Source organism: Triturus cristatus, chromosome 9 (assembly GCF_964204655.1).
Source record: "Triturus cristatus chromosome 9, aTriCri1.1, whole genome shotgun sequence".
NCBI classification, from domain to species: domain Eukaryota; kingdom Metazoa; phylum Chordata; class Amphibia; order Caudata; family Salamandridae; genus Triturus; species Triturus cristatus.
In genome coordinates, this window is record NC_140592.1 from 85182342 (window position 1) to 85199115 (window position 16774).

The 16774-nt window shown below is 46.8% G+C and overlaps 1 protein-coding gene across 3 annotated transcripts in view; it reads right to left on the reverse strand.

Moving 5' to 3' along the window:
- IRAK2 (interleukin 1 receptor associated kinase 2) overlaps nucleotides 1-16774 on the reverse strand; it is a 292230-nt gene that overhangs the window by 22219 nt on the left and 253237 nt on the right. For all 3 annotated transcript variants that reach the window (XM_085624476.1, XM_085624478.1, XM_085624477.1), the window contains one exon: nucleotides 14637-15129. In XM_085624476.1, the coding sequence (XP_085480602.1) occupies nucleotides 14637-15129 (493 nt within the window). The remainder of the gene's footprint in view (nucleotides 1-14636; nucleotides 15130-16774) is intronic.

The window sequence follows — 16774 nt, forward strand, 5'->3', positions numbered from 1 at the left end:
ATACATCTAAAAGGCTCAAGGGACAGCCGGGGTTAGAATTCTGTGGTTTCTGGACTTCTGACTATTCCCGCCTTTTGCTGGTGCTCGCTCCTGGGTCCTGAGTGACCAATAGGGATTCAAAGATGGGCCTACTGTGCTGGGCGAGTGACTCTTGGTCTTCGAGCGCAGATCTCTGGGGCCGACTTGAAGGTAGAGAGAATAGAAATCCACAATCCAGATCAAGAGTAAGTAAATAAAAAATAAACATAATAAAAAAGGATTAACGTCATGATATTGGAGAGGGGGGCTTATTAATGTACTGTGGAACTAGCAGGCCGCCAGCTTGACAGTTACCAAATCAATTGATAGAAACTTATAAATATAACCTATGTATTCCTAAATGTAAACATGGTCATTTTGTGCACGTTGTTGTTACATATAAAAGCGTCCTGAAAGTGCTTGTTGAAAGTTTTCCATTTTTAGGTCTCGGCTACCGAAGGCTGCGCTTGCGCAGTCTCGCTCGCGAGATTTAATGACTTGGAGAAGAGGGGCTTGAACCCTCCTCTCTTCTCTTCTCTCCTCTTCTCCATTGGCTGGCCTCTTAAATGCTCGTCAGCCCTTGGAGAAGAGGCTTGTCTCTCCAAACAAGCTCCGTCTTTTTGCGATTCGGGGGCGTGTTTTTTCGATTCTTTCTCTGGGCGTGTTTGAGAAAGAAAAACACGCCCCGAATCCCAAAACGACGCTGCGTTTCTCTGAGGCATTAACCTCGGAGAAAGGCAGTGGTGTGCTCGTCCTCTCCCCCTGCTCTCGGCTCCCGTGTTCATGTTTTCGCCTGAAGCTCGGATTCACACCTGCTTTGCATGCTGCCCTCTGTTTCTTAACATTTCCACTCTTGTTGTATGTGAAAGTGATACGTTTCTGGAGTCGGACTTTATCCCAGGTGATACACCTAAAATGTCAGTGTTTGTGGTGGCGTGCAAGCCCCGGTCTTCCACACTTCTGGGGTTGTGCTTGCTGTGGCAGACAGAGAGGGGGCACGATTGGGCATCAGGGCAAGCCCTGCATTCACAGAGGCGTTTCCGCCTGTGTGCACATTAGCATGGACACAGCCAGAACAGACGTCAGAGCTCGTACTATGTGCGCACTTGTAAATTGTATACTGAGGATTTCTGATCCGAAATCCATATTGTGCTCCTAAAGACGCAGGCGACGTTATTTTCATGTCATCTGCTGTTCAAATCCTTCTAACTCTCTTCATTATTTTGTGTTCATTCCATATCATGACGTTCTTTCCGCACATTTTTAGGTCAATAAGCCCCGCCCACTGTCCTACGTAGCCAGAGAGGTTCACACATAACGCTCTACGCTGAACGGTGCTTATGTTGGAGTGTTGTTTGGCTACTTAGGACAGAGATGTAATGTGACGGGCTCAACTGCAGAGTTTATGTATTGGAGATCCTGTTCTGATCCTGGCTTTCGCACTTGATCAACACTGTGTGATCTTAGGCAAACATCGTTGTTCCCTCAGTGGCGAAACAATGGTGCCATGGACCCAAGTGCAATCAGGGAAATGCCCTCTTTGACTACTGTTGAGATGGTAAAATGCAGCACTAATTAGGGTGCAGTGTGCCCCTCAGCCCTTTAAGTCCCGGTGCCAGTTCACCTGCTGCACATCGCTGCTCCGGGCATCCGGAGATTTCAGGGGCGAGGATAACAATTGTTTAAGTCCCCACCGAGGCGCCGTCCGTCCTAAACCACAAGTCTGTGCCACCGCCATCGTGGAACTGAGCTTCCTTTTTAGGTCTCGGCTAGCGAATGTGTATGTTTCTAGATCTATGTGTGTGTGTGTGTGTGTGTGTGTGGTTCTGTATGTGTGTGTGTGGCTGTGTGTGTATGTGGCTCTGTGTATGTATGTGTGTGTGGCTTTGTGTGGGTGGCTCTGTGTGTGTGTGGGAGGCTCTATGTGTGTGTGGCTCGGTGTGGGTGGCTTTTTTTGGAGGTGGCTCTGCGTGGGTGGCCCTGTCTGTGTGTGGGTAACTGTGTGTGTGTGTGTGTAGGTGGCTCTGTATGGGTGGCTCTATTTGTGTGTGGGTTGCTCTATGTGATTAGCTCTGTGTAGGTGGCTATGTGTGGGTGGCTGTGTGTGTGGGTGGCTCTGTGTGTGGGTGCAAATGCAATAGGTCTCGCATTTGAAAGAGATTAAGCTATTGACATTGTAAATAACAATGCGGTTTCTTTAAATGTTTTACAAACAAAAACATGAACAAAAATAATGTCATGAGAAATGCCAATAGCTCTAACTTTAACAATGCCGAGACCATTGCATTGTAAATGCTTGTTATAAATCTTGGGCACAGACATCAACAGATAGTCTCTTTTGTAAATACATAATATGTATTTTTACTTTGAACACAAATAATTCTGCCTAAAACGATTCTCGAGTTAGTTGTCGATTAGGAATTTATTATGATCCATGATGTGGCGGTGAGGGAAATTAAAATATAGGAATGTGAATTCACATGACACAGACTGCGATAGTTTAACACATATGTGACTGTGCTTAGTTACAGAAAGGCAGAACCCCTGTGGCTTGGTTTGTTTTCGTGCTGGAGATCAGAAAAATAACATGCCCTGGGATTTGTTTGATTTTTTTTTTTTTTTTTAAGTTGACTGCATATTCTAAAGGCGTCAAATTTTAATTTTGGTCTCATGTTTATTAAAAATGCGTTCACCTGAGTAGGACTCATCTATGAATGAAATTAATGTTGTTTCAATCTACTGAAAAAGTGCATGCATTAGGTGCCCATGTTATTTTAGTGAAGTAGTATCATCAGAAAGGACTTCATTTTTATATGTGCTCGATAAGAGGGAATGAGAGGTCCCTCTCATTGACAATAATGCTTAAATGAAATGCACTGCAGTTTCTGATTTCCCCATACCTAATAGGTTACTCAAAGGAATATGATTGGTCTAGTGGTTTTGATTCATTGATTATGTCCCTCTCAATGTATTTTGAAAAGGCTTTTGGCAAAGTGCATTCATGGCCAGATGTTGAACCTGGAAAAAAAAAAAACGTCAAGGTAGACAAGCTGCCCGAGTTAGCCTAGATTACATTAGTGCAGTCCTTAAAGAAAGAACCGATAGAACCAACCCCTTACATAGAAGAAAGACAAGCGGCCGCGAAAGTGAAAGTGATCGCGATCAAACATCAAAGCGGCCGCAAAAGTGAAAGTAATGGCGGTCAAGCATGGTGCGCGCGCCCGCGCACATGCACTGTAGCTCTAGGCTGGCCTGGTAGCACTTTTTGGAGCCCTCTCAATAAGTCTCGCCAGACCAGCGCATGCGCTGGGTCAGGCGAGACCTAAAAAACAAGAGGGGCTCCTGGAGGTGCGTGGCGGGAAGAGGAGGGTGGGAAGGGAGGCGAGGAGGGTAGAAGGAAGGCGAGAGGCAGGAATGGAAAGATAAACAAGGAGGCACTGCCCGTTCCTGCAGGCAAATCGCCTTGGGATGCGAGGAACGCAGCTGACACCCTGCGGCGCCCCTGCTCGTTCCCAACAGCAAAACGCCGCGGGAGAGACCAGTAAACAAAGAGGTGGGACATGCGCAACCACAATGAGGGCACTTATTGTCAAATTGTTAACAATGAAAAATGTGTCAACTCAACCAAGTGGTCATTAACATTCCCTTCAGTATGTCTTAGGCAACCTGGGGTCTGTTTTAGCTAGTGGGCTAGATGGTCTTGTAGGCTAAGCATGTCACACTGAGCTACTCACTTTCGGAAGTAGGTAGACTAGACGGGCATTTTAACTCCAGGGCTAGGAGATCAAACTTCTTGACTCCAGACAGTAGTCTAGCTGCCATACTCCAGAATGGCCTGAGGTAGCCCAAGGTGGAACTGAGGAAGTCAACCAATCATAGTTTCCCATGTAAATAACTGAAGAGACCAGAGCTATAAAGTTAGACTCTGCAATGTAATGGTGGATCTTCTCGGAGCATAAAGATAGAAGCTGGCAGATCATACTAGGCTCTGTGGAGGTCCACTGAGGCCAGCTCAAAACAGGTGAGGAGCACTTCTAGTTGCCAATCGCTTTTATTTTATCGAGGATCAATTTTTAAAACATCCATTAATGTTTCTCCCCAAGGTGGTGCCGATGTCATGAATGCAGACCAGCTGAAGATAGACATGTGTTTCATACACATGAGATCTGTGTGCCCTGAATGGTTTCATATTTGTTGTGTTGATGTTAACTAGACACCACTCAACAAGTCTAGGCCACTGGTGTCTCAACTACAAGACCGCACTGGTCTACATTTCTGGCAGCACAGGTGGGACGGCCTCAAGATACAAGTCCCAAATGACTGAGAACCATGTACTGCTATAATAATGCACAACACATTTCGAAAAGTGATCAAAAAGTGCAGAAGGAGGTCTTATTTAAATATAAACGTCTGTGCTAATAAGTACTACTGTTCCTCTACGTTAATGCACGAGTTCTCATTGTGCAGCAACTTAAAAAAAAAAAATTGGATTACTTTTTATTTACATGAGTTTCACCAATAATTTTGCATCAACTTTTACATGTCAAATTGTTTTTTGCATTCAATGCTTTTATAGCAAATATGTGGCACATGTCACGTGGGTTTCTTAATGCACATTACTGAAGTGACCTGGTTCCATAAGTTGATGTGACACAGCAGACGTAGCCAGGTATATATCTTTAGGTTATTTATTAAGATGTTAAGTCCATAGTATAGCCCCACCAGGAGCAGCCGGCTAGCTGCTCAGCCCATCCTCTCCTAACTGTCTCTCACCACACCAACATTCCAGTCACGTCATCATTCCACATGGAACACTCACACTGGCTGAGCAGCTAACTACAAGATACAGGAGAACAATATATCTTATATGAAGATACTACAATTACCCGTTTTTGTGATGCCAAAAACCGACACCTGAACGCTCATTCGTTTTCCATTTTCCAATGGGAATAATAAAATATAACTTACTTTGAATAATAAAGTACAATTTTCAACTGGCTTGCGCCTAAGTGAAACGTATGTTTGTCCATTTAATGGCGAAAACCTACACTATTGCTGGTCGTTGCATGTTACAGAAACCAAATTCTAGACTCTTAAAATGATCAACAATTAATTTTGTTGTTTAGATTCTAGGAGAAAAGATGTGCTGCTTTGTATTTTCTTGCAATATCAGGGCAGGTGCATTGCGCGATTAAAGTTATTTGATTAGAATAAATACTTAAACTCAGCACATTTTTCCGTTGCTTCAGTTTTACCAAAGGCCAAAATGCGTGCACACATGCAGCCTGACATTTCTGCGGTTTGAGTGCGAGTGCGCGCACCGCGCTTCCGTTCAGGACATCAATGAAAAGTGACAACGGTTCGGGACCGACCGAAGTAACGTGACTTTAATCAGCACTGCCATAAGCCAGCAGAAACACATTAATTAATTCTGGGTTTTCATTCGGGATTGACAGGGAATTTAAGATGTACAAAGCAGCAGATATATCCAACTCCTCTTTAAAAAAAATATATAGAAATATATATTTGCTTCTGCTCAGAGTTACAGTGGTAGATTAAGTCTACCAGCCACAATTTACCATGATTAAACTTTAATTTTCTTTTTTTTATATAAAAATAGAAAAGAACAAACATCAAACAATTTAAACACATTAATAGGCGAAAAAATGCATCAGTATTCCTGCAGTTGAATTGCCTGCCCAGTTCTTTGTTTTCATAAAATCATGCTAGCGCTTCGACATCCCAGCTGATGCACCTTCACAGCGCCCGCTACATCTCCCCAAATCGGTTAGCCTGTTTGATGGGCTGCAAAGCACTGCCCTGTGAGCTAAGATCGATCTGACAGGGGAAGCCCTTTGCCCAGCAGCCCCCAGACCGTCGAACCAGAGACAGTCCTCAACGCTGGTACGGTTCCCGAGCTACCAACGCACCGGCACGCACGGACACTGTACTGCATCTCCTAATTCTGAGGAAGGTGATATAATAATGCCAGACCCATCATATATGGCCCCCGTCTGGCCTCAGCTAAAGCACTCCAAAAATAAGTCGATCCCTCTGACGAGCAGCGAAACCTGCGATAAATGGCCATTTCCATCAGACACGAACTGAGCGCGTTTCACCATTATTCTGCCATACACCGTGGCGGCAAGGCTAAAGACCCACCGCCTCTTGCAACAAGCAGCTGGCTATTAACAATGCAGCGAGATGGGACAAAGCAGCAACAAAGACCATGCGAAAAACAACAAGCGAAATAAAAAATGGAAAAAACACTGAAGTTTTGGCTGTAACTCTGAGTATGGAGCCAGTAATTCCAGACCTCAAAGGCCGCTGGCTTTCAAACCAGAACTGACTGCAGGTGACACTCGTGACCTGACAAGTGGCCACCAAACGGCCACGCTGCACGCACATTCAGCCCAATCAGAGTTCAAGTTTTTCAATTGACAAGTCCACTTTTATGTTTGCATTCGGTACTTGGAGCCCTGTTGATCTCGTTTTAAAATTTGGCATACAAGTACCAGCAGAGGCGACACTCCAAAAAAAAAACACGAGTGGTGCGCGCGCTTGCTGCAAAGACGCTAGAAGCAATGCAGCAGGCACAGTGCGGGGCCGCTGCTTGCTCTCGAGCTCCCTAAGCCCGGGGAGAGAGAAGGCGGGACATGCACACGCCTTTGGCCAATTGCGTGCTGTCTTTCTTAGAAAGACGCACGCAAAGGCCAATAGCAAGACCACTGACTCATTGTCAGTGAAATTGCTCTCCTCCCCCCCCTTGCAGCACCACCATCAAGTGAGGCCTTCCCCCCGAGCCCCTGCACTCTCGAGTGCTGTTGTTCGAGGCCCTCCTCCACCCGCAGGTTTTACCTGCCCCTCATCCCCGGTGGTCCAGTGGACCTCTGTCTCCTTTCTCTCGCTCTGCTCTTTCTCTCAGTTTTCACTTGTTTTTCCCCCGATTTCAATCTCCCCCTTTTACTCTCCTTCTGTAACTTTCCTCCGTTTTCACTCGTGTTTTTTTACTGATTTCAATCTCCCCCTTTAACTCCCCCTCTGTGTTTTCCCTCCATTTTCACTGATTTAATCTCCCCCTCACTCTCCTTCTGTGTCTTTCCCCCACTTTTCTTGCACCTTTCACTGCCTCATTTCCACTCTTTCCTCTCTTTTTGCCTTTTCTGCCCGTTTTTCGCTGCAGTCCCACGGCCACCAACGCGACCGGCCCAATCCAGCTCCCCTCCCCACTCCCGCGTGACAGCTGTCCAGCCCTTCCCGACCCCTACTTAATGGCGGCCGCTGCGCAGACGCGAGCGCGCCAATGGCAAGCCCGTCTACGTCCGTCCAAGACCCGACCGCGACCAGCGCCAGGAACCCTGGACCTCGCCAACGCTACGACCCAGCGGCACTCCACGCTCTCAACCCAGGACGCAACAACAACTGCAAGCTAGCATCACCAGCCGACACCCACGGACCCTTCAGCTGTCATCGCTGCCAGCACACCTGCAGCACCACCAAGACCACATACTTGGCGCAACCCGCCTACAAGACCACAACCCAACTGAAGACCCTGCAATGCATCCTCCTCAACGTCCGATCCCTCCCCAAACACGCCACCGAAATCTGGGACCTCCTCATCAGCACCACACCGAACGTAGCGTTCATCACCGAAACATGGACCAACACCACCTCAGGACCGGACATCGCCAGCGCCATTCCCCAAGGATACAAGATCTCCAGGAAGGATCGCCCCACCCGCCTGGGAGGAGGAATCACCATCGTCCACAAATCCAACCTCCACCTGAGCACACTCTCTGACGAGCCCACAGACCTGATGGAACACCTTCACTTCAAGATACTGGCCAGCCCTACCACCACCCTCCGAGGAACCCTCATCTACCGACCCCCTGGACCCCGCGGACTTTTCGCCAACTCCATCACGGACATCATTTCCCCGCATGCCATCGCGTCCACCAACTACACCCTACTGGGAGACCTCAACTTCCACCTCGACAACCAACTGGACCCCAGCACCACATCCCTCCTGGACAACCTCCACAACATTGGACTCCACCAGATCGTGACCGAACCCACGCACTCAGCAGGACACACCCTCGACCCCCCTCTTCAAAACAGGTAACTTCCATCACCTTCAGCCACACCACCGAACTCCCATGGACTGACCATCAATGCGTCCACTTCACCCGCAGAACACCCACCATCCACAGACACCTGCTCCCACGAAGAAACTGGACCAGAATCACCGACGAGCAGCTAACCTCATTACTCAGAAACTCCACCCCAACCATCGCGGAAAACGACGACCCCAACACCGCAACCCGAACCCTGCACAGATTGATCTCCGACAGCGCCAACACCATAGCCCCCCTCAAGAAAAACAACAACACCCACGCCAAGAAAGCCAGATGGTTTACCACCGAACTTCGAGAGTCCAGACTCACTTGCCGCCTCAAAGGCCTGAGGAACACCAAATCCACAGAAGCCTACAACAACTTCAGAGCCGCCACCAACGCCCACCACCAACTCATCAGAAAAACGAGGAAAAAAGCGATTGAAGACAGAATCTTCACTCACGCACACAACAGCAAAAAACTTCATCATCAATAAGGAGTTCGCCCAACCCACCAGCGAGTCCACCGACATCCCTCCCTCACAAGACCTCTGCGACAAACTCAGCACCTTTTTCCAACACAAAATCAAGAGCATCTACGACAACTTCGACAACCAACACAATGAAACCTCACCAACCACCCCCGACACCCTGAGGCCAATGATCGACAACTGGACAGCCCTCACCACCAAAGACACACTGAAGACGATGAAGGCCATTCACTCCAAGGCCCCCACGGATCCCTGCCCCACCACATTTTCAACAAAGCCACCAACACTATCGCACCCATGCTCTGCTACACCATCAACTTCTCCCTGGCAACCGCCACGTTTCCCGACGACTGGAAACACGCCGAGGTAAACCCCTCCTGAAGAAACCCTCGGCGGACCCCACCGACCTCAAAAACTACAGACCCATCTCCCTGCTCCCGTTCCCTGCGAAAGTCATCGAGAAAGCCATCAACAGCCAACTCGCCACATTCATCGAAGAGCACAACTTCCTCGACTCCTCCCAATCCGGCTTCAGAAAAAAAACAGTACGGAAACCGCCCTCCTCGCTGCAACAGACTACATACGCACCCTACAGGACAAAGGAGAAACAGCAGCCCTCATCCTCCTTGACCTCTCAGCGGCGTTCGACACAGTCTCTCACCGCACCCTAGTACGAAGACTCCACAAAGCAGGGATCCAAGACAAGGCCCTCAACTGGATCTGCTCCTTCCTCTCCGGCAGAACGCAGCGGGTCAGACTCTAAACCCCCCCCCCCCCCCCCCCCCCCCGGCAGAACGCAGCGGGTCAGACTTTTCCTCTCTGACCCTACACCTACCAACTGCGGAGTCCCCCAGGGGTCCTCCCTCAGCCCTACACTCCAACGTCTACATGGCTCCGCTCGCCCCCATCGTCAGAACCCACGGACTCAACATTGTGTCATACGCAGACGACGCTCAACTCATCCTCTCCCTATCCAACATACCCAATACCGCCAGACACAATTTTCGAGAAGGCATTGAAGCCATCGCCAAATGGATGAAAAACAGCTGCCTACAACTAAACACCAACAAAACAGAAGTACTCACATGGGCCCAAACCCCGACGCATGGAACGACACCTGGTGCTCCCCCGCCCTCGGAAGCCCGCCCACGCACGCAACCTGGGAATCATCCTGGACTCAGAGCTGAAAATGGACCGTCAGATCAACTCAGTCTCGTCCTCCTGCTTCCACACCCTCCGCCTCCTACGTAAGACCTTCAAATGGATCCCCCTCGAACACAGAAAGACTGCCACTCACGCCCTGGTCACCAGCAGACTCTACTATGGCAATGCACTCTATGCCGGAATAAACAAAAACCTCACCCACAAGCTACAGAACATCCAGAACGCCGCTGCAAGACTGGTCCTAGACCTGCCAAGACACTGCCACATCTCTCAGCACCTGCGCACACTCCACTGGCTTCCCATCGAAGCTAGAGTCACCTTCAAGATGCTCACCCACAAGGCCCTCCAGCATACCTGAAAAGCAGGCTCAAATTCTACGCACCCCAGAGGACCCTACGATCTGCCCAGCTATTCTACGCTGTGGTCCCCCGCACCAGAAAGACCAGATCAGGAGGCCGCTCCTTCTCCTTCCTTGCGGTCCAAGCCTGGAACGCCCTGCCGATCCACCTCAGACCGACATTGTTCTCCATCTTCGCAAGAAACCTCAAAACCTGGCTCTTCAACAGACACCCCCCTCCCCCCTCCTTGATTGACTGGAGCCTGCTAAGCCCCCACTTCCTCCCCCCAAACGCCAATTGAGACCCTCACGGGTGAGTAGTCGAACTTAACAAACGCCTGATTGATTGATAGCGTGTGAGCAAAAAAAAAAAAAAAACACACGCACGAGCATGTGGTCCGAGTTGGAAGTCCTTGCTAGAAGCCTCGCAGGCTCAGGCGAGACCTAAAAATTCATGAGGGGATGGTGTAATGGAGTGATTGCCCTACCCAACATCCACAAATACTACTGGGCAGCGCAAGTAACCACCATTAATCACTGGGTTTTCTTCCCTGCGGAAGAACCGGCATTCCGAATGGATAAACAAACCATGCGGCCAGGGGGGCACCTTAGGGCCATCATATATGGTGAAACTAGGCACACAAACCTTGGGGGTCCAACAGCGGTAACATTCAACCTCTGGCACACAGCATCACATGCACTCAGCTGGATGGACTAGATAACACAGGGCCCAAAATGGGCGAAAACCTGGGGAAAATAGAATAAAAACAGGGGCAATCCTTGCACACTCCTCACCTTATTGGCTCCAATGTATCTCTTTCCTAATCAATCTACATTGAATGTTGATGTTCATGATTCTACAGGCAGAAAGGGAGGGGACACAAGGAATGACTGACTTTGAGGGGGAATTGCTATATATGACCATGATGGTGTACAGCAGTGTATTGTTATTGGTTCTTAACTGCATCTTCAATTAAAAAGATTTATAACAAATTTTAAAAAAATTGAGAGACTTCTTGCAACCTGGATACAGGCGATTTTTCCTGGGCTGGTACATTATCGAGCCTTTCAGCGTCTCATGACAGGGCACTTGTTGAGGGTGTCCATCCTTTGTGACGCAGGTTTGCATTCCGTCAGAAGCCAGAGCAGAACTCCAGTGTTGGTTAGACCACACTAAGGCATGGAATGGCAGAACCATCTTCGGTCTGTGCCAGACTTGGCTATCAAGTCAGATGCCAGCCTCTCTGGTTGGGGTTTTGGTGTGAGCATATTACCACTAGAGGTACCTGGTCTCAGTAGGAAAGAGGGTTGCACATCAATTGCTTGGAACTGCTTGCAGGTTTGTTTGTGGTGCGGTCCCTCAAAAGAGTCAAGGCACTTTAAGATGGACAATATTTCCGCAGTCTAGTGCATCAGTCGGCTCAGCAGCACCAGGCCCAAGGTCTGGGCAACCTTCGCCATGGAGTTTTAGGATATTTGCCTTAATGGAAAGATCTTGGTCACTGCACAACATTTGCAAGAGAGGCTCAATTGCATTGTGACTGGCACTCCAGACACCTCAAATACTTCAGTGCTGGATATGACTGTATTCCAAATGATCATGTCCAAATGGGGTCCCCGTCAAGTAGACATGTATGCATCAAGCACAGATCACCAGCTTAGTCAGTTCTTCAGTTGGAGACGGGACCCTTTTGCGCTGGCAATGGATGCATTCTCACAGGTACTAGTGACGCCGCTTTAGAGATCTCAAGCATGCTTTTCCGTTCTTCTAGAACTTTCTATGGATTTATCAATACGGCTTCTCCAGGCTCCAGCCTTACTGATGGACACTAGAGGCAACTTGCACTGGTTATTGGTGAACGATTTGCCTACACTGATGGTGTGGATGATTACAGGACATGGTGGAGTGTCCCAGGGCTTTTGGAACAGGCTTCAGAACTCATTAGGAGAGCATGTGCAGACTCCACCAGCAAACAATATGGTTCTGCTGGGTGCTGATGGTCCCATTTGTGTTTGGATCCCGTAGGAACTGACGTGGTGCATGTCCTCAACTTTTTTTTATCTGAGTTATCAACTAGAAGGTTTGCTTATAGCACCATCAATACTGTTTGATCGGTCGTCTCAACTGGCGATCTACAGGGTTTCTGTAGGAGAGCATCTCCTGGTGTGTTGACTCCTCAGAGGTGTCAGGCTGTCCAAACCTCCAAAGTGTAAGTATGCATGTCTTTCTGACGTTAATGCGGGTCTTCATCTCTTTGATACTTTACAGAATAACAGGTTTTTATCCAGGAAACAATTGACAGGTAAGCTGTCAATGCTCATATGTCTGATTTGGTAAAAACATGTGTTGAATGTGAGAGCATTGGACAGATCATTTAGAATTTTCACTCCAAAAGGGATCACATTTGTGGTTTCTTAGAGAACCAAAACCAATATCAGGATGGTTCAATATCCAGCTTTCACAGATCACCCAGAGTTTTGTGTTGTCAGATGTATTAAAGCTTATGAGACTATTTCAGACCTGTGGGCACTCAGCAGCTGAAAATTTCCTTGAAGTAACCCTTCAAAGCAATGTCTTCCACTACAATAGCTAGGTTGGTTTGGTGGTTTGTGACAGAGGCGGGAATTGATGCGCACTCTGCACGAGATGCTATGGCTTACATGGAAGATAGTCTAAGAGCGGCTGATTGGTCATCAGAATCAACTTCGCAGCAGTTTTATTTCAAACCAGTGATGGCGGTAGCATCCTTTGTTGTTGATCAGCTTTAAACTAGCATAATTCGAGCCTCTGGCCCTGAAATACAATGTAAAATTTCCTAGCAATCCTGAAGGAAAGCTACAATTCTATTAAGGACTTGAAAGCAAGGATTATCCCACCTGGGGAATATCTGAGGGTCTTTACCTTCCTTAAGTACACACATTTTGTTTCCTGGGAATTTTAGTTGAACCTTTGGCTTCATTGACAGTATGTTGGGACTTACTAGGATTGGTGATTTCTCACAGTTTCATGCATGGGTAATTTGGATGTCCTTGTTTTATAGGATCAGAACAAAAACAGGAGTAGCGATGATGGATTACCTTAAGTAAAGCCTTTTTCATGAAAAAAGAGGAAGTGCTGGTCCTTGGGGATGTTCTTATGCAATGAGCGAAGCATATGATTGGTGAACTTGTTTTGGATTAGACACATGGGTTTTGTAGTCCTATGCGCTTATGTTGTTGTTAGGGCTGCTGAGATTAATAAATGATGAAAGATGAGCCTCTGAGCCCTTAATAGAATTGATTTTACATTGTACATTACAATAATAATTGTTATGATGTAGTGTTTCATGCCACCCTTCTGCTGTTTCTATAACCACGGTAAGTAACAAATGCCATTATTATTCAGTTTAATGATACTCAGTTTGCCGACCTCACAACAACGGAGGGCTGAGCCAATCTTATTGGGATTTAAACTTGTGACCTACAGATGTAATTGGTGAGCGTTTAACTCACCCAGCCAACCCTGTCTTTTTTTAGTATTTGCAATTGTAAAAAAAGGGGAATAAAATAAGATGCTATGTGCTGTAGAGCACAGGTAGAAAGCAACTGCAATACTCCCAGACCTTCACTCCAGGGAATTCCTGTGCCAACGGCAGTGCCTGCACACGGCACTATTGTTTCCTATTCCAGAGAAACTTTCTTTTGTTAAATATATAGTACCCACCCGACTGTAAGGGGAAGTTTCATTAAAAAATAAGTAGTAAGTTGGAGATGTTTGAGGGGTTAAAAGGAGAAGTCTGTGAAAGGTCGATTGTTGGGAAAGATGAATCTGAGGTGTCACATTTTTAAGAGACTACTACTGGAAACAAAGTGAGACTATATAGAGCCCCTGAGAAGAAATGTAATATTCAAACAATTACTTAACATGAAGAAATATAGAGTACATCAGATGAGAAGGCAATGTTATTTTCTCTAGCATATTTCTATAAATGTCACTCCTTTTAGATTGTCAGGTTGAATTCGGGCCATTTACATACACTTGTTTGGCTCTGAACTGTAGTATTGAAAAACATTTGCAAGATCCTTTATTTGGTGAGGAGAATGATCTACCTAACCTCTTTGCCCTGATGTGTGCACAAAAGCATCACTTAAAGCCTTAAGTAAAGATTGATAATGCAGCACTAGCCGGCTTATGTAGAACAACTGGTTTAGGCCCAAGGAATTAAGTTAGGCAGATGATTGGCAGCAGAGCAGACAACAGATCATGTGGCCCATTATTTAACACTAGTCACCCCCTCTTTCCTACTGCTTGTAGGACATCATCAGACTGCCTTACACAGGCCATGGTTTGGAGACATTGTTTACTTGGCTGCAACAACGGTTATGGCCTCATTTGTACGTTCAACCTTGGGTGGCAGCGCTCAATAAATGTAAGATTTGTTGTCTTAATGAATACATACGCCTTTATTCCAGCCTATTTTCATGTGTGTCTAGGTGAATTACATGTGATGCTATGTGAGGACAATATGCCTACCCGGTTTTGAAGCACCTCTTTCTTCCAAATGAGTTGTACTTGACAGAGACTGACTTTCTTCCAGTGCAAATGATGCAGAAGGCAGAGGGCAGGAATCTTTTTGGTCTTCTGCAACGCCACCACACCTTTCCATGTTACAGACTCCAGCTGCTTTCAAGTCTGCATGGGATTTGGGAAAGGTGGTGCTGTCTGGCAATGCTGCTTCACCTCCAGCTCTAGATATGGATGTTGGAAAGTTGCTGAAAAAGTCGGACTCATCAGATTCACAAGGTGTCCTCGATACCTGCGTGCAAGCTTTCTCAGGTTGTTGGAATTGTGCTGACGAGACACCATTGGTCTTTAGGGAAGGTTCACCGTAGACACTTTCATTGCTTAACATCGAATCCTCATCAGTTTCTTCTGGATAATTATTCCGCTGTACATGAATATTGCCCATATTAGGCCGATGTGGATGATGCCTTTTCAGTTCAGCCTTTTCCATTAGTGCGTATATCTGTTGATAAATAACATACAGTATTTAGCAAAAACACACAAAAGAAATTTTAGGTCTCAATTAAGGAACATCATAGCCTAAGTATTAGGATAGTGGAACGCTCATGCTACAAGGCAAGAACCTAGTGACCTCTGTGATCACTATCACTGACCAACCGCATGTAAAATATTACTAAATGGTGGCTAGATGTGCAGTCTATATGACTAATAACCACAGACCAGTCAGATCTCAAACACTAACAGAGTTATATATGTATCGGGTTCTCACTGAGCAACCACTGATAAACCATAAATGAAGCTCTGAAAAAAAGCCAGGTGATCATTGCTAGTAACCAAGCATTTCTCCTGCATTGGATCTTTCATATATATATATTTACATGCTTGAATAATTTCCAGTCATCAGGCAGAGAGTCCCCAGTAACATTAAATAGCAGTAAACAGAGTTAAAATAGCCTCACTAAAAGTGTTTGTGTTGTACCACAGCCACTTCATTTGAAAATACTCAAACTTCAGCCTATAAGGTGGAAGTGCTAAGCTCTCTTACTTCTCTTGGAGGCCACCATAACTCACATTTCTACTGCATGTAGTGTGTGAGCGAGTTTGCAAGAAGATTTCCTCTCTAACCTCTCAGTGACCATATCCTGTTGCTTTACTGATCTACCTTGGAATTTACCCAACCTCATCTTCGGCTTTCAGAGGACAGTGGAGTTGTTCATAGAATTATTTTGTGGGCCAGGGAGACCTCTCCTCTGTCACTAATGAACAAGTTACTTAATTCGGGTAACAACATATCTGTAAGAGACATAGATTAGTTATAGATTCCTTACCTTAGAATTACCCCCAGGCGTCAGACTGGATCAGGAGAATTTTTCATCAGCAGTACCCTTGCACGTCGAAAGGTGGCGTCGGTCGGCCCCGCGTTCGTCGTTGGCGCCGGGATGACGTTGCAGTAACTACTTAGACGCTGCCCTTGCGCGCTGACGTCAGTTCTATTACACAACATTCCACGCCAGAAGCGCAGAGCCATGCAAGACACTGACCACTGGTGCACAAAACTAGGGCCCTGAAAGGGATTCCCTGATCCTAGAAGTCAGTTCGCAGAACATGGAGGATGGGTGAGGCGGTAAGGAATCTATAACTAATCTGTCTCTTACAGATATATAGTTACTGAAGGTAAGTAACTTGTTAATCTGAAAGAGACAATTAGTCATAGATTCCTTACATTACAATAGATACCCAAGCAATACCAAACCCGGAGGTGGGTCTGCGAACCAAGTTCACACCAGAAAGTCCTGGAGAACAGAACAGCCAAAGAAGCCGTCTCTCCGGACTTGGCTGTCCAGACAGTAGTGTTTTGTGAGCGTGTGCAGAGATGCCCATGTAGCTGCTGGACAGATGTCATTAAGGGGGACTCCCCATCCCAAAGCAGTGGAAGCTGCCATCTCCCTGGTGGAATGGGCGCACAGTCCTACCGTAGGCTCCTTCTTTGCCAAAGAGTAGCAAGCTTTGATGCACAAAACGACCCACCTGTAGATGGTCCATTTGTGCACGGCCTGATCTTTCTTGGTGCCCATGTAGCCAACAAAGAGCTGGTCATCCACCCGGAATTGTTTGGTACGATCCAAATTAAAAAAAAGAAAGCACCC